The 17972-nt window shown below is 46.5% G+C and overlaps 2 protein-coding genes across 2 annotated transcripts; one reads left to right on the plus strand and one right to left on the minus strand.

The window, feature by feature from the left end:
- The first annotated feature begins 9233 nt into the window (after positions 1-9233).
- On the plus strand, positions 9234-13521 carry LOC119273285. The gene is made up of 7 exons (XM_037554500.1): positions 9234-9531; positions 9618-9719; positions 10121-10229; positions 10737-10852; positions 10928-11116; positions 11525-11670; positions 13160-13521. Exons 1-7 carry the CDS (start codon positions 9398-9400, stop codon positions 13339-13341), a joined length of 978 nt encoding a protein of 325 aa, XP_037410397.1. The 5' UTR covers positions 9234-9397; the 3' UTR covers positions 13342-13521.
- A 551-nt stretch (positions 13522-14072) lies between these two features.
- LOC119273295 (cinnamoyl-CoA reductase-like SNL6) lies at positions 14073-17264 on the minus strand. Its single transcript, XM_037554507.1, has 4 exons — positions 16572-17264; positions 15732-15923; positions 14538-14872; positions 14073-14424 (listed from the first exon to the last, which is right to left on the minus strand). The coding sequence occupies exons 1-4, from the start codon at positions 16875-16877 to the stop codon at positions 14328-14330; spliced, it is 930 nt and encodes a 309-aa protein (XP_037410404.1). The 5' UTR covers positions 16878-17264; the 3' UTR covers positions 14073-14327.
- Between the last annotated feature and the right edge of the window lie 708 nt (positions 17265-17972).

The following is a 17972-nucleotide window of genomic DNA, read 5'->3' on the forward strand; positions in this document are numbered from 1 at the left end:
AGGAAATATAATAATAATCAATTTATTATTGCCTCTAGGGCATATTTCCAACAGTCTTCCAACACCTTGAGGACAAGGTGGCTGCGAGGCTTCCTCCATGGCAAGGGAGAAACATCACCACAATAGGCCAGGCGGCCTTGGTCAAATCGGTCCTCACTTTACAAGTCGTCTACCACATCACATCCCTGAACATTCCCGCCGGCGTGCTACACAATGTCAATAGAATTGAGCGTGCTTTCCTGTGGTCAGCTCAGAGTCAAACTTCAGGTGCAAAATGCAAGGTCAACTGGGAGACTGTTTGCCGCCCTACGCATCTCGGCGGGCTTGGAGTGCTGCAATTGGGGAAATTTGCAAGAGCTCTAAGGTTGAGATGGCCGTGGGTGGAGTGGAAGGACCTGACTAGACTATGGGTGGGATTAGGAAACCCGTGCTCTGAGGTGGATATGGACCTCTTCTACACCTCCACCGTCATTACCGTGGGAAATGGAGGGAAGACGCCCTTCTGGGAGGCACCATGGTTGAGAGGGAAAAAACCTAAGGATATCGCCCCCCTCATCTTCACAGCCTCCAAGCGAAGGAAGTGGGTGGTGAGGGATGCTCTGCGAGACAATGCTTGGGTGCACAAGATCGATCCTTCCATCAACCTAACGATCAACCACATTGTGGAGTTTGTGGACCTTTGGGTCCGCTTGGAGCAATTCCAGCTTTCACCAGACATTGATGACGACATATCCTGGAAATTTGAGGCCAACGGTGAGTATTCGGCGGCCTCTGCTTATAGGATCCAGTTCTTGGGCTCCACGACGACAACCATGAACAAAAATATTTGGAAGGTTTGGGCACCTCCCAAGGTCAAGTTCTTCTCTTGGCTAGCAATTCAAAACAGGATATGGACGGCGGATAGATTGGAGAAGCGAGGTTGGAAGAATTGCGGCCTATGCACCCTCTGCAGAAGGGCAAACGAGACGTCTGCGCACCTCTTCTTTCGTTGCAGATTCACCTTGCGCATATGGAGATTGGTAAAGGAGTGGCTTGGCCTAGGGGCTCTCGAGATCCATCAATGGCAGGCGGAGCGCAGCATCAAACATTGGTGGACAAACATGTCGAAGCCCAATACGACGAACCGGAAGGCCATGGCTTCCCTTACTATGCTTATCGGTTGGGTCATCTGGAATGAGAGGAACGCTAGAGTTTTTAGGAAGAAATCAACGCCCCCCTTCTACATTCTAAAACTAATCCAAGATGAAGCCGAACTTTGGGTCACAGCAGGAGCTAGGCACCTGAGCATTATCATGACGCGAGAGTAGTTGTTATTTTCCCTTTTATTGACGGACGGGCTATGTTGTGGAGCCACTAATTTGTACTCTAAAACTCTCCTCCTTTATTAATGAATGAGGCAAGTCTTTTGCCTCTGTTTCAAAAAAAGAGTCTTCGTTCTGGATCAGCCTACATTGAAACGACGGGCCTTCCTCCAATGCTGCTTCCGTGAACAATCTCATCAGCTTCCGCACACGCACCTCGACATCAATCCATCCTCTAAATCAACTCCTCTGCAACCTCATCGAAACCTTGCTCATGATACCACTTGTTAGAATAAATTCGAGGCACTCCATCGATCATCCGAGAACCAAGTAATCACACGAGCACGACACCGAGATTTGTTAACGAGGTTCACCGATATGGCTACATCCCCGGGGCTTGATTACGGGCGCTCCTCCCCGTGACACCATCACAATACCGCACCCGGCCACCCGGGCGCCGGCACACGCCGCCGGCTCCCCCTTGCGCGCCTATGCTATTATGTTGGCATAGGTTACATCGTGTGTCTATCCCCGCTATATAAGAGAGGCCTAGGATACAAGTGTCCTATTAGGACACGACTCCACATCCTATGTAAACACAATACAACTCCTAGTCCAACTGTAACCTACCTTGTACACAATATTCGACACAACTCTAACAGTAGTAACATAGTTTGTTATTAGAGCATGCATTCCCATAATTATCTGATAAGCATCTTGAACTATCTCTTCATGAACCGATGTACGCCTTACCCACCACAAATACCAAATGCTAATGACGATCATCTCATGAGCATTCCGAAGACCCGTAATAGACAAATCCTAATTTGGCAAAGAAGTAAGAATTCCGGCACCACCTCACCATCGCGATCAACTTCACAGGCTCTAGGATGGAGATCGAGGGATCCATGGCGTGGGGGCAGGTCCCGCGAGGGGTACAAAAGCGCAAGACCAAGCGGCTCGTCCCATTCTTGACCTAGAAACTGCCCTCTCCCACCTCTGGGCAGCGCCGCAAAACCCTAGATCGAAAATTTCGTCTTCATTCCGGTGGTGGGAGGGGAAGATTGGTGGTGATCCTAGGTCGTTCACGGAGGTGGTGTCTTCATCTCAAAGTGAGCCCAAGGCGATGGAGGGGTTCGGCGACCGGAGTTTTCACGGAGGAAGGCGCGAGGGATTCGGATCTGGCAGGATGGGGCGCGGGGCCGGTCGCTTCGATCGCGGCCAGTGACGCGGGCGCTATTCCTGGTCCAGGGATGCCGACGGCGACGACATCTCCACCAACAAGAAGATGGTGTCGGCCTCCGATGACACCGAGCGCTGGGATGAAGCAGCGGAACGCGCCAAGCGGGCGAGATCTGGGGGAGTTTGGGTGGAGAAGAACCCTAACACCTCAGGATCTGAAGCTGCACACGCCTTCAAGAAGATGCCGGTGCCTGATGCTACATCCCGCACGCTTCCTCCCAATCAGGTGCCCCTTTCCAAGGCTTATGATCCATGTCCTATTTGCAAAGCTACTAGTCATTCTCCCACTAGTTGCCCGCAAGCTTTTTGTGAAAGGTGTAGCAAGCTGGGGCACTTGGCATCGGTGTGTGTTACCTTTTTACCTTGGGAGTGCGTTGCACCCATGTGTGCCTTCCAGGCCAAGGGACAGGGGTTCTTTTACATCCCTGATTCATGCACTGCTAAACAGCTTAAGGAAAGAGCTACTAGTGTTGTGATTACTGTCATTGAGGGGGAAGCTAGTGTTGAGGAGTTAGAAGAAGCGTTTTCTGATTACATTAGGACTAAGTGGCATTGTACTGCCCGTACTATTGGTCCTAATACTTATGTGATGAGATTTCCCAATCAAAGGGATGTGAAAAAAGCATGTTACAATGATAGGATGATACTTAAATCTTGCGGTGTAGTTGTTAAAATTGTTCCCTGGTCGGCTAACATTGGGGCTAAGGGAGTCATGGAGATGGCCTGGGTTAAAGTAGCTAATATTCCACTGGAAAGAAGAAATGAGAGGAATGTCGCCTATGTTTCTTCCCTGGTGGGCGTCCCGCTCGAGATCGACATGGCCACCCCGCACAAGCCTGAATTTGTCAGGGTCCGGCTGGGCTGTCGCAATGTGGACGAGCTCCCAGGGGTAGCTGAGGCAGTGCTGGGTACACACTTCTTTGACTTTTTCTATGAGATTGAAAAGGTGTTGGTGCGTGACCCAGAGAGAGAGAAAAAGGCTGTGGAGATGGAGGAGGATACCAAAAAATCCCCTTATACAAAAGCAGCTACCTGGGGCAAACATGACCCTAAATCTGGAAACAAAGAGAGAAATGAGGGATGCAGCAAGTATGGGAATAGTGGGCGCGATGGCCCTGCTGATGCTAAAGAGGAAGAAAGTATGGAGTCTGATGAATCAGAAGATAATATGTTGCTGATTGAGACTATGGCCGTGGAGGCTTATAGTAAAGAAAAAGTTCAAGGTTCTCAAGCAATGCTGGGTATTGATGATACCAAGCATAATGCTGATGAGATTCAGGTGGTGGAATGTGAGGGGGAGGATCTCTCCAAGCTGGGAAAATCAGACTATCTGGTACAATACCCCACTTCTTCTTCTGAGGATGTGGGAGAGGTGATCCCTACACCTCCCCTTGTATTTGAAGAAGTTAAGAGATTTAGCCTGAGGAACTTACAGAATATGGAAGGAAGAATGCAAGAGAAGGCTGTGGCCATTTCCAAAAAGAGAAATCTGGAAGGTAATTTAGCAAATCATAACTCTTTTGATGCTTTATCTAATCCCGAGCTCATGATTCGTGTTGTTAAAATGGGGTTAGTTTTTCCTGACAATAATTTCTCTAATGTGGATATCATTAGAGAACTTGAAATCATAAGGGGGGAAAACTCTAAAAAAGAGGAGGAAAAGAAAAATATGAGGAATGAAGAAGAGGTGATGTATATCACCAATGGAAAAGGGGAAACAACTCCTCTTAGTACTGAATGGGGAAATGGAGATGAGGACATGGAAGAACAATTTACCATGGTCCTGTCTAGGAAAAAGAAAAGTCCTAAAGTTCAAATAGCTGTATTCAGACCCACTACTAGAAGTCAAAAAAACCTTGTTGAGAAAAAACAAGTTGGCAGCCCTGTTCATAATACCAGGGCCACCAGAGGGGGGAGAAAAGGGAAAAGATATAAATGATAGGTCTATTTTGGAATTGCAAGGGGGCAGGAAAAAAGGGATGAAAACCTGCCTATCCCATATAATTAGAGACCATTTCCTTGATTTTATTTATTTGCAAGAAACTTTAAAGAAGAATTTCCTGGAGAGTTATTTCAGGAAACTTGACCCTTATAGTTTGTTTGAGTGGGATTGGATCCCCTCAATTGGTAAGGCTGAGGGTATCCTATGTGGTGTTAAAAAAGAAAAATTTGAAGTAGTTGCTTGGAGGAAAGGCAGATTTATTCTGCAGGTATCTCTTTATGATATCATTATGAAAAAAAATTGGACACTTTGTACAGTGTATGGAGCGACTCATGAGTGTGACAAGAGTGATTTCCTTAGTGAACTGGAGGATTTTTGCTGCCACATTCAAACCCCCCTGTTGATTGGAGGTGACTTCAATATTCTTAGGCATAGTGGGGAGAGAAATAAAAGATGGCACCGTTCGGTGCACTCTGATCTGTTTAATTCAATCATCAACACTATGTGTTTGAATGAGATTCATATGAGTGGAGGAGCCTACACTTGGTCTAATAATCAAGCGCATCCCACCTTGGAGAAACTGGATCGTGTGCTTATGAGCAACGATTGGGAAGACATGTTTCCTCTTGTTAACATGAAAAAGCTCGTTAGGGAGGTCTCTGACCACAATGCTCTCCTTTTGTACTCTGATAATCATGTTATTAGAGCTCCACAAAAGAGAGAGTTTAGATTTGAGATGAGTTGGTTAAAATCTGAGGAGTTTGTTCCTCTAGTTAACAAGATTTGGAACCAAAAAGTGAATGCTACCGATCCTATTGATATCTTGAATATCAAACTGAAAAGACTTCAGAAATTTTTCAAAGGCCGGGGATCAAACAAGTTTGGTCATGAGAAGAAAAGGAAGCAGGAGATTAGAGACGAACTTGCTTTTATTGAAAAACTAGAAGAGGATGGTAATATTGACCATGAAATATTTGGTAGGAAAATTGATCTCCTAGTGGAGCTGAATGGAATCCTTATTAATGAGGAGCTTTTTTTGTTGCAACAGTCTAAAGAGAGATGGTTGCTTGGGGGGACCGAAACACGGCTTATTATCAAAAAATAGCCAATGGGAATAAACGAAAAAATACTATTCATTCTCTTAATGTTGGGGATGCGGTGATTGAAGGGACTGAGAAGCTCTTGGAGCATGCTACTGACTTTTATAAAAGTCTTTTTGGGCCAGCCCAGGGGAACATGTTTCATCTTGACCCTGATATTTGGGGAGAAGAAGAGAAGCTCGATGAGCTAGATAATGAGATCCTTAACAGGCTGTTCACGGAAGAGGAAGTGAGAAAAGCCTTGTTTTCCATGAAAAGCAACAGGGCTCCGGGCCCGGATAATATACCTGCTGAATTCTACTAGCATTGTTGGGATATAGTTAAAGAGGACATTATGAAGCTGTTCACTGCCTTTCATGCAGGAGAGCTCGACGTTAGTAGAATGAACTATGGTATCATAACTTTGTTACCAAAAATCAATGGGGCTAACAAAATCCAGCAGTTTATACCCATCTGTTTGTTGAGATGTCCTTACAAATTGATCACTAAGGTGCTCGATAACATAGTGGTACCTTTTGCTGACAAGTTATTCAGTAGACATCAGAATGCATTTATTAAGCATAGAAATATCATGGATGGGGTACTGTCTTTGCATGAGATTTTACATCACACTTCCATAAAAAAAGAGTAGGCATCGTTCTTAAGCTTGATTTCGAGAAAGCATATGACAAGGTGAATTGAGACTTTCTGTTGGAATGTCTCGAGATGAGAGGGTTCGGTACCACTTGGTGTGAGTGGATCAAAAGTGTCCTGACTGGTGGCACTGGCAGCGTTAAGTTGAATAATGTTATGGGGCCTTATTTCAAAAGTTTTAAGGGGGTCAGACAAGGAGATCCTGTGTCGCCATTCCTCTTCAACATAGCAGTCGAGTGCTTGTCTAAGATGGTGTTATCAGCACAAAAAAAACAATCTAATTGTTGGGCTGGCGCCAGATCTTATTGAAAATGGTGTGGCCATTCTGCAATATGCAGATGATACGGTCTTATGTATTGATCATGACCTAGATAAGGCTGTGAATATGAAATTGTTACTATACATCTTTGAGCTCATGTCTGGGCTCAAGATCAATTTCCAAAAAAGTGAAATCCTATGTGTGGGAGGGGATGATGATACTCTTAAAGCATATGCTGATATGTTTAATTGCCAAATAGGGCACTTTCCCATGAAATATCTGGGAGTGCCAGTGACCTTTTCCTCCTTGCGAGTTGCTGACTGGGATCTTCTGGAATCCAGATACATCCAAAGATGTGACTCTGGATTGGGGGGAAATGCCTCCTCCGGAGGACGCCTGACATTAATAAATGCTAACATCTCTAGCATTGCATTTTATTATATGGCCATGTTTCTTTTATCCAAAACTATACTTGCTAGGATTGACAAGTGCAGAAGGAGATTTTTCTGGCACGTGACCCAGAATAAAAAACGATATTATCTTGTCAAGTGGACTAGAATATGCAGATCTAAGAAAAAAGGAGGGCTGGGTGTAAAAGATTTACACAAACAGAACCTCAGTTTACTTACTAAATGGTGGTGGAAACTAGAAACTAAGTCTGGCCTGTGGCAAGATATTGTGAAAGCGAAGTATTTTAATAGGGCCACAGTGGCTAGTATTAAAATGAAAAGCAATGATTCTCCATGCTGGAAGGCCATTATGAAGGTGAAACATCTATATATGGCAGGGAGAAGAGTGGTTATACAATCTGGTGATGTTGCTAGGCTGTGGATTGACCCCATTGGGAACAACACCCCTCTGGCGGAACAATTTCCTCGTTTATTCTCCATCTGCAACTTTCCTGAGTGCACGGTGGCCCAGTGCCTAAATGCGGATCCCTCCTCTTTCTTTAGAAGGAGATTGAACAGCGAGCTCAGTGCTCAATGGGTGAATGTGAGTAAAATGGCTAGAGAGGCTTGTGTCTCAGAGGCCTCCGATGTGATTAGATGGGGCATGGGAGGGAAATCCTCTTTTACTACTAAATCAGTTTACTCTTTCCTGGAAAGGAACATTGCTGGATGCGATTATAGATGGATCTGGAATGCCAGAATACCTCTTAAGATCCAAATTTTTTTGTGGCAGCTGTTTCAAGACGCTGTCCTAACGAGAGATGTGATGAAGCATCGAGGGTGGAAGGGAAATCCTAAATGTTCTTTGTGCGGTGGGCGAGAGACTGCTCAACACTTATTCTTTACATGCCCTGTTGCCAGGGTGACCTGGAGGACGGTGGCATGCATGTTTGGTACTGCCCTGTGCCCCGATAACATTTGGCAAGCTTACGCATGGTGCTATACGTTCTTCCCTGGTGGGGAAAATTTTTATACAGCAGGGATTGCTGTTGTATGCTGGGCGATATGATCTTGTCGTAATATAGCTACCTTTGAATTCAAACCACTTACAAACCCGTTTGAATGTATTTTTTCTGCTTGTGCCTTAATGTGCTACTGGGAAGGACTGCTGAGGCAAGATGAAGCGGCTGCCATGAGGGGCGGGGCAGAGATGCTGAAGGAGAACACGTCGATGATGATGAGAATCTGCGCGGCGAACCAAGATGAGGCGGCATGCTGATCTGCTGGAGATGCTGCTCCATGGTTCAAATAGTTGCTTGAGTTACTTCCCCCCCTTACGTGGGCTTGAACTATGTTGCTCTGCTGTGTGCGAGCTTTATGTCTTGTGTTCTTTTGGGGCTTTAGGCCTTGGATGCTAGCTACTGTGATTAGGTGTCGTCGGGTTTTCGCCCCGCGGTGAGAAATCTCGATGGCGAGTGCTCACAGTGGGTTTCCCGGCGATGCGTTGGACTCGCTTCCCCTTTTCTCCTTCTCTTTGGACTGTTGTATTTCCGTTATGTTGCAGTAATGGAAAGGGGTAATGCCCGGTTCAAAAAAAAAAACTTCACAGGCTCTATTGATAATATCCTCCATCCCCATCTTCCTTCAAACCTCCCTTGCTTTATTGCACAAAACAATAAGTGCTTTGTATCTTCTGGACCAGGAAAACAAGATGGACACTAGTCCATCTTGCGACATGTACGTGACATGGCATTGCACTAGAGCAGAAGAAAAGGGGTTGCTCAGCCCCAAACAACAAAAGGGCTACATCTTCGGAAGTAGATTCATCATTGTCGTGGCTCCGACTTTGGCCCATAATCACGTCTCATCCTTAAGCTCATAGACGAGTCGGGAGACGGAAAGTTGTCGGTCATCGAAGATGCATCCGTTTGCGATGCTTCAATATGGCCCAGGACGTGAGCATGATGATGGAGGAAAGTCCTCCTTCATTTATGTCGTTCATTTTGTCTTTCATACTTCTCCCCACCCACCTTCTTTATTTATGATTTTATTGATCTTTTTCCACCATTTTTTTAAATCGCTTTTGACTGGCACATGTTTTATAGACTTACCAAACAAAATCATATTTTCTTTGGTAAGCTATATAATAAGCTACTAGAGAATATTGTGTTTGCCCTAGAAAATATCAGATATAATTATCAGACTTACACAATAAAATGGCTGGTAAATTACAAGGTGTTTGCCCTAGAAAATATGGTGCCTTGCTGCAACGCATATAAAGAAAATTCTTTAGTTCTTTTATAAAGAAAATTATATCAGGAACGGGGGAAAAGAAGGAAAGAAGAAATTCCATTTCGCAGTCTGATAATTACTGGATCCCCCCTCTTCTCCCATCCTCCAATCCTTCTCAAAAGTTGAACCGCCTCCGCCATTCCCTAAAGCGAAGCATCTCATCCTCCTCCTCCACCGCCCCTTCCCTTCCCCTTCCTCCACTGGTTAGCATCGTGGATCGATCGCCGCGGCGGGCGGCCATGTGGGTCGAGATACTGTGCGGCCTGGTGGCCTACAAGCTCATCCGCGCCGTCTTCTTCTCCGACGACGGCCTCGACCAGCTCGCCGGCCTCGACTCCTCCCACTCCGATCTCTGCTTCGCCGTCGCAGCCAGGTACCCATCCCTGCAACCCGCCCCCTCATCCAGTCCCCTCGGTAAACCCTAATGATCAATCCCTTCAACTTCAATCTCCGCTCCAGGCTCGAGAGGCTCTACGGCGGCCGCTGCTTCGTCGGCCTCCGCATCCCTGACCCCGACGCCGGCGAGCGCCAGCATGTCGACGTCGTTCTCGTCACCAAGAGGTCAGCCCGCGACCACCCACGCTCCTTCCCTCTCCCCCGCTCACTTCGCTCTGCCTCTGGTTTGTGCACGTTCCGCTGAATTTTATTGTTCTAGCTCTCGAATAGTGCTAGAGATTAGAACAGACACTCCTCACAGCCTATTCCATCATTCCAGATGGATCTGTTCATGTATCTGTCTATATCTCCTGTGCTTGCTGAATGTTGTGTTTAGCTGGTGTAACATACATACTTACTAGCGGTATCATGTACTCGATCATATGAGCCTTGATGTGAATGACTGCATCCAGAGATCTTACATATCACCTAACCAATTCATTATATCGTCGTCAATTAATTCGACTGACTGAACTGTCGCATGGTACAAAGTGGAAAGCAAGAGTCTAAATCTTTTTTGGCGACAGGGAGGTCATGGTGGTGGCAATCAACAATGTCTCTGGTTTTGTTGAGGTTGACAAGGATGGTAACTGGTTCACCGAAAAGAAGCGCAAGAAGGAGGTTATTCCAAACCCGGTATGCAACTTGAACATTCCATTTTGCTTAACCATTCCAGAATTGTTGTTGTAATAGCTTTTTAATTATTGAACTTAGTGTAAACTAGGGAGCCACCGAGTGAATGTAACTGCCTTACGGCAGTAAGACACCAAATCACAAAGTGTTTTGCAACTGTTGTCTTACCACAGCCTTGTACTTTTTGTGAGAAAACAATGTTATGGGACAGTGGGTCATGCATGTCAAGTAGTATATTGTTGCTACCTCCTGAGGGATATTCTTTACAGTGAACAAGAAATTGACGGTTTGTACTTTTTATTGTGTTCTGAATAATAAGATCATTTGCATTATGTTGCCAAATCCCAACTGCAGGTTAGTTAGTGGAAAAAGGAATACTCACAATCAAAACTCGAATGACTCTATTAGTTTACTTTTTCTTGTTTGATTCCTGCGCATCACTTGTTTGTAACATAATAACAGTACGAGTTGTATTATTGTCAATTCATTTGCTGAATTTTGTTCTCATAGGTACTAGAAGTCAGTAGGATAGCTGCCAATCTTCAATCATACTTGGAGCAGAGGGGGGCAACACTGCCTAACGGGATTGTAAACGGAAGAGTTGTACTTCCAAATCTCAACTGCAAGTTAGTTCTCTGTACATGACTTTTTTTTGCTTCACTGCCCTTAGATGGTTGCTCAGTTGTGTTGTGCTTTATCAGGCCATCATACACTATTAATCTTCAACCGGAGGTTATCTCGTCCGATCAATGGGAAGATCTTAAGGCAGACACAAAAGGTGGACTTTCGACATGGATTAAAGGTGCATTTCATGGAAACAAAAGCGACATCCAAGATTCGTTACTCCAAAATCTGTATTCTATTCTCAGCACGTCGCCTATGTGGGACAGGTAAAATACACCACCATAATGGTTTTTATTTTCTTCTAAACTTTCCATTGCCCTTATTCTTCCGATTGTCTTTCCTGGTGCATTAGGGAGGGACGGGCAGGAATATCATGAGAAAAAAAGATCTCATGCCATTTGTATTTTGGTTGGAGAAATTTGGGTTGTTAAGAAGCAACCTTCAGATTATTCTTTTATTTAGCTATTTGCAATCAGTAAATATTGTTAGTATGTACTCCCTCCGTCCCGTAATATAAGAACGTTTTTCAAGCTAACATAGCTTGAAAAACGTTCTGTTAGCTTGAAAAACGTTCTTATATTACGGGACAGAGGGAGTACTATATTGCAGTTCAGTGCAACACGAGCACATAGAACCTCTGGTTATGTTTTTATAGTTGCACTGCCCTTTTCTAGGCTGGAACTCAGAGGGGACAAAAATGTCCTTGGTGAATTCATGGAATTTAAAGGCAAGCATGAAGACATGCCACTCCTGAAAAAAGTGAAGAGATCAAAAGTTAGCCGATTTGTCATCCAGAAATCAACTCTTTTTGGAGGTTTTGGTAAGCCCTGTGTACTGTGTCTTCTTGCTATTCTGTTTTGTACTCCCCATGTTAGCATATTCTGTACTGTGATTTGTTATTGCTCTAGGTTGGCAGGGAAACGGTTGTGCTTCAAGTAGTTTTGGCACATATACTAATGCCTAATACTAGATCGATGCATGAAAAGAAAATAGATGCATGAAAGGCCTGTAGATGTTATGGATATGTTCATCCTGGTACTGTACAGGAATTTATTTTATAAGAAAGCTCTAGTGATATGGTCAATCGAGCAGAAGGTAAAAATTCCTTCTCTTAGAAAAGGGAACTAAACATGCTAGATGAGTTCACAAGAAAAAATAAATTAAACAGCTAATCCGCCCAGGCTGCTAAATACCCACAATGTGACTAGCATTTGACAAAAGGCATACGTCTTGGACTAGCAGCAGGGTGGCCGAATAGAGGGAGGTCAGGTTCCATTTAGGAATTAGTGCTTTATTAGGAAGACTATGATAAAGTGACCCTAATCTGTTAAGGGGTCTGTATTGTATTAGAACGATGCTATGTATCTCATTAATGAATCATGCAATAAAACAATCTATTCTTCTAAACATTCTCATCTCGATGTATGTTCCAACCAATCCCCTGGAGGCTGGAGCCATGCCGTCTAAGATATCTTAAGCACGGTAGTTATCCTGTTGTGAATCGAGGTTCACGACAGCATCATAACAAAAATTGCAATACTACGCTAGTATATTACTCCCTCTGTAAAAAAAGTATAAAAGTGTTTAGATCACTTACAAGACCCCCTAGCTGCAGCACAGAAGACCTCACATATGGTTATTGCAACACCCTGCCAGCACCCATGGGTGGGTCTCATCAGATAATTAAGAGAAACATCAACAGTCTCTTCAAAGTCATCATTCGTCTTGGCCCTTGTTAATTATCCCATTGGCCACCTTCTTGATACTCACAGCACCTTCATGATACACCAGACGCCCTGATTCTTTCTGTAACAAGCCCCAAAAATCGGTCTGACAGCAGATTGAGATAATTACTTTGGAAGGATCAGATAAGAATGGCTTTGGAAAAAGAGGAACCATTGTTACTTTTATCGAACTTGTTTGACCACTCACCATTGTTGAGCATTTTCTGGTGTTTGAACAGGATTAAAAGAACACATTTTCACACTAGACATACTTTCCTAATGGATATGTATAGAAGATATGATCAGTTGTCTTAGTTGCATTTATTTTCATTGTTCAATGTTCATCACCTTCCAACATCACCTGATCAAATTATCCTCTTCCAAGATGCTATTTAAGCACCAACCACAAGGAGAGTTTTAATTCTCTATTTTGCTTCACTACATTGATTTAATCAGTTTACATAATCCGTATCCAAAATAACTAGCATGGCTTGTTTTTTCTGTTAAATCTGCTGGCTAAAATGCTCTAATCAATTTGAATGAGCCACATCTGTTTGATTTGGTTTGTCCCTTGCGCAAATACAGGCAGGTCGCGAGTCCAAATACTGTATTCTCCTCGAGATTACCGAGCTGAGGGCACTTCATCTTCAGAATGGAAAGAGATCTCCGTGAAGCAGTACACCGAGATTCGTTTCCAGCCGTTGCACTCCAAGAAAGTCCGGAAATTCAAGCTGTCGAGTGTTGCTTCCGTGACACTGAGCGCCTAGTAAGTAGAAATTTCATGCGCAGTATCTTGGGTGTGCTACAGTTTCCAAACTTTCTGGCTCCCTCAGAAGAGATGTGTTTCTCTTGCCTCTGTACATCCATCCCTATTTTCAAGTCAAGATGTAACTGAACATGAATTACATGAATGAATAACAGAATATGTTTCTTGTTGTTGAGATTTAGGTGAGTGTGTGTAGACTGCAACTGCAAGTCTGCAGCTGAAATCTCAACCCCTCAGCCGTATTGGCATTGCTGGTGAGGGATGGTTGGTCCACTCTCTTTTGCTCTCTCCTTGTCTATGGGGTTTTGGAGCCTAGGATTGAACTGTCGTTTTCTGTGGAGCCACCTGGCGGAAAGGCAAGATGGATCTGGAACGCTTCTTTGTGTGTCGAGTAGTATGACGTATGCAATGATGCTCTGCATGCTTCACTCTACGGTGCCGGTCGCCGGTCGATGTACCGCCATTGTATGGCCCACCAGTGATGGTGATGCTGTGAATGTTAAGTATGAGCTTTGTCGATTTAGGATGGTTTTTTGTCAGATGAATATGTAGTTGACAGCTGATTTTTATCACTTGTTTACTTGACGTTGTTTGTCAAACCATGTACACCAAGCTTTTCAAAAGTTTCAGTTTCATATGGTTAATGTATATACAACTCATATCTATCTCACCCCTTGAAGCTTTCAACATTTGTTCATCATATTCATATAATGCTGCTGTACAAGGCAGTAGTAACATAACTGTGGACTTATTTTCCCTTTTGTTGGACCTAAGGATTACTACTACATTGCTAAGCACTGGCTCAAATGCTCCTACCATCCTGGTAAGAGTGGTGGAATACATGCGGCATGCTTGGCCTTGTACAGATTTGTACATCTGACCAACCATATTTCCCTTTTCAGGAGGAAAAAGAATACAGATATTTAGGTACATAAAGAATACAACCCTAGCTGCCCTTGAGATGTAAATCAATGAACTAGTGATTCTCTAATCCAAGTCCCCGTATATGGCACTGGCAAACTCCACCATCAGGTTGTTCAGCTTCTTGTTCTGAATCCTTTGTGGGATCACCTTCAGCTCATCACTGCAAATCAAAGTTCATCACAGGTCAGTCAGGATACAAGACACTTCACCGGATTTTCTTAGAATTTTTGAGCTGAAATAAATGCTAGTACTAATTCATAGAAGCGTGTGTACCTCGGCGGGTAGCATGGAGCGGACGGGGTGAGCATCTGGGCGAACTGGAGGGCGTCCTCGGGCCGGCACACGACGTTGTTGAAGCAGAGGTAGCGGCCGAAGGCCGTGGGGCACTCGTAGGCGGCCACGTGGGCGTCGGCGAGGAAGTCGGCGTCGACGGTGACGAGGACGCCGTGCTCGTACATCTCGGGGACCCCCTTGAGGCAGGGGTGGGCGGAGGAGAGCCCCGGCCCGGTGAGCAGGCCGGCGTTGATGGCCACCATGTCCACCCCTCTGTCCATGGCCAAGGCCCAGGCCGTCTTCTCCGACAGCGTCTTGGCCAGCGCATGCCACAACTGCACCAACCCCCCAGTAATAACAGTAATTAAAACAAGAAGCTATACGTCAAGTAAAACGTGTGTCTTTCCAGTAATAACTATTGTGATTGCGCTGCTGTCCTAAAGGGTGTGTGTGTTGTGAAAGCATTGTTCCAAGCTTGCACATGCAACTTTGGTGACAGCTGCACGAGGAGACGCTGGTAGCTTGCGTTTGGCATTTTGGCAAACATGTCGGGAACATGGGGCCGCTGTAGTGGATGGCCCCAACAAGTAGGACACTGCTTCTCATCAGAATTCAGAAACAGAGGACCAGTTCTCGTCGAGAAATAAGTAGCTGGAGCAATTTAAAAGTGCCATTTGTCCATCTGCTTAATTAGTACCTATATATAATAATCAAATATTCAAAGCAAGGATGATCTTTGTGTGGACTAGGATGTGTTACTAGAACATATACAGCAGTATTTGTTTTCTTGCGGGGGCCGACTACATTATTTGTAGTAGCTCTCTTTCTGTGTCTTAATCTTCACAGTTGGGAAGCCGGTTCTTACTAGCCTCATCCACTTATTGGAAGTTTGAGTTTGACACGTACAGGTTTCTGACTGGTAATGCAGTGCTGCTAGGCGCTTGTATTGCACACGGATAATTAACGCCAAGAGCGACGGGACTGCTGCGTTGCTTTCTCGGGGTCTGGTGGCCCGCTTTCTTTCCGTGCTGGGTTCCGCAGCAAGGCTGTTTCACTAGTTGTTGGATTGATTCGTAGCAAGACATGCTTGCTGGGCTTCGCAACAAGACTGTCTCACTAGTTGTTGGATTTCGTAACAAGATTATGCCCTTGCGCTGAAAAGAAAGAAGCTGCAGCGCTTGATTGATTGATTACCTTGCGCTTCCTGCAGAGGTTGAGGTCGCTCCAGTTCCGCTCGTCGAAGGCGTCGACGGGCTTGTGGTCGTCGTCCTTCCAGACGACGGCGGTGACGGAGGAGGTGAAGACCACCCGCTCCATGGTCACCGTCTGCGCGCACGCCTCCAGCACGTTCTGCGCCGCCCGGACCTCCACCTCCACCATCACCTCCTGCACCACCATCCATCAGCCACTCAGATTAATATAATTGATTAACCAGCTACTAGCACCCAACGGTCTGCTTAATTGGCGGCAGGCAGGCACAGCCTTGATTAGAACCAGCTGTGTGTATTGTGTGGTGTGTGTGGTGAAGCCTCCATTCGGAGGCGTTAATGCACGCGGCGCGGGAAAGGCCTAGCGGCTTCTCCCCTGCCAGAGGTTTGGAGCAGAGTTAATGCTGCTGCACTGGAGTAGTACCAGTGGTGGAGGGGGCAGCGGGAGGAAGCGGATGAGCTGTGCCATTAAGGCCCAGCTCACGCCAAGGAGAAAGGAAGAAATAGTGGTAGATGCTCAACGACTAGCTGTACTGTACTGTCGCAGTGGTACGGCAGTAGCGCCAGTGTTTTCTCTGAATTCTTACTTATCCAACCGATTAGCCACTGCAACATGGCAGGCAGGCCGATCCGGCGATCGGGGATAGATTAGATTCTTGCGGGGGGTAAATAAGAGAATCGGGATCAAGCGACCCGATGTGACGGCACGATCGATCCATCCATGATTCTTTCTTGAAACTACTTCTACTAATTTAGTAGTAATGGCGGGGAGGGAGGAAAGGAAGGAGAGGAGGGGTTGTGATTGGTGATTGGAAGATCAACTCACGTCGCAGCCGGCCTGGTCCTCGTGGGTGTTGAACATGCAGAAGAGGCCGGAGCAGCCGCGGACGGCGTCGGCGATGGAGTGGTAGTCGAAGGGGTCGGCGCGGAAGAGCTTGAGCCGGTCCTCGTCGTGGCCGGCGGCGGCGAGCAGCGCGAGCGCGTCGAGCGAGCGGCCGTAGGTGGCGGCGTGGACGGTGTAGCCCCGGCGGAGGAGGCGGTGCACGAGCGCCTGGCCCAGCGGGCCGGACGCGTCCATCACGCACACGCTCTTGTCCGACGCCACCGCCGCGACCGGCGCCCCGGGGCACATGGCTGGCTCTGGCTGCTTCCGCTTGTAAGTACGTATGTATGCCGGAGCGTCCGAGAGAGCGCCGGAGTAGAGGGAGGTGGCGGCGGGAGTGGAATTGCTTACTGCTTTACTGGGGATGGGAGGAGGAGAGGGAGACGGTGGGTATATAAAGGGGAGGGAGCTGGAGCCGGATTGGGAGTTGTAGCGGGCAGGGGGTGTCCGAGTCGGGGACGGAAGAGGAACGCTGGTGGTGGTGGGTCAACCCGGCCGGAGAGGGTCAGCCGCATCCAAAGGGCGTGCGGTGTGGGTGCGTGCTCTGCCCTCCCTCCCCTCGCCTCCGGTGGTGGTCTCAGGAGCGAAAGATGAGGGAGGACGCAACGGACTTGGCTTGGCTGGGGAACGGAAGGGGGGAAGAGGGTCAGGTGCCGGGTAGTTGGCAGCTGCGGCGGGGGCGGGGCGACGCCCAACTGTCTCCCCAACGACGCGCAGCTGCACGCACGCACGCGCGTGCGTGGCTCGTGCGTGCACCCATCCGTCTCCCTCCGTCCGCTGGAATTTGGGATACGCACGCAAATTCGATGCACCTCACCTGCGACAGACGGGCTCGGCTCCGGATCGGGAGGCGTTGACCTCTTGGCCGACGGTGGCGGGATTTAGCTCGGTTTGGTGAGAAGAGTGGCTCCTGCGTTGGCCAGCAGTTTACAGCTGCCCTGCCGCGATTCCTTCCCCCCACCCTCTTTCTTCTTCTTCGGCAGCGCCACCATCGCATGGCGCCGCGCGGGTACACGCACGCGTCAGGAGGGCCTCTACCTCTATCTACCCAGTATACTACGATACTCTTAAGGCCTGTTTGGTTTCAAATAAGTAATCAATTTATAAGTCGAAAAGTGAAAAAAATGACTTATTTTGCCAAACAGATCCAACTTATAAGTCACCCCAACTTATAAGTCATAAGTTGCTCCAACCTAACTTAAAACTTATAAGTCACCCTCTTTTGCATGGGTCCCATCACCTTTACATAAAAAAACAAGGTGGGAAGATGTGCTCAGATGACTTATAAGTCAGGTGAAAACCAAACAAGCATGACTTATAAGTCACTAGTTTTAAGTCACCTGA

The sequence above is a fragment of the Triticum dicoccoides genome, chromosome 1A, assembly GCF_002162155.2.
Source record: "Triticum dicoccoides isolate Atlit2015 ecotype Zavitan chromosome 1A, WEW_v2.0, whole genome shotgun sequence".
In the NCBI taxonomy this organism is placed as follows: domain Eukaryota; kingdom Viridiplantae; phylum Streptophyta; class Magnoliopsida; order Poales; family Poaceae; genus Triticum; species Triticum dicoccoides.

Excerpts from the sequence above, each read along its gene's own strand:
- LOC119273285 (XM_037554500.1), top strand. The coding sequence starts at position 9,398 with ATGTGGGTCGAGATACTGTGCGGCCTGGTGGCCTACAAGCTCATCCGC. Across the intron at positions 10,230-10,736 it reads AGGAGGTTATTCCAAACCCG|GTACTAGAAGTCAGTAGGAT; the intron begins GTATGCAACTTG and ends TTGTTCTCATAG. Across the intron at positions 10,853-10,927 it reads CTTCCAAATCTCAACTGCAA|GCCATCATACACTATTAATC; the intron begins GTTAGTTCTCTG and ends GTGCTTTATCAG.
- LOC119273295 (XM_037554507.1), bottom strand. The coding sequence starts at position 16,877 with ATGTGCCCCGGGGCGCCGGTCGCGGCGGTGGCGTCGGACAAGAGCGTG. Across the intron at positions 15,924-16,571 it reads AGGACCAGGCCGGCTGCGAC|GAGGTGATGGTGGAGGTGGA; the intron begins GTGAGTTGATCT and ends ATGGTGGTGCAG. Across the intron at positions 14,873-15,731 it reads ACCTCTGCAGGAAGCGCAAG|TTGTGGCATGCGCTGGCCAA; the intron begins GTAATCAATCAA and ends GGGTTGGTGCAG.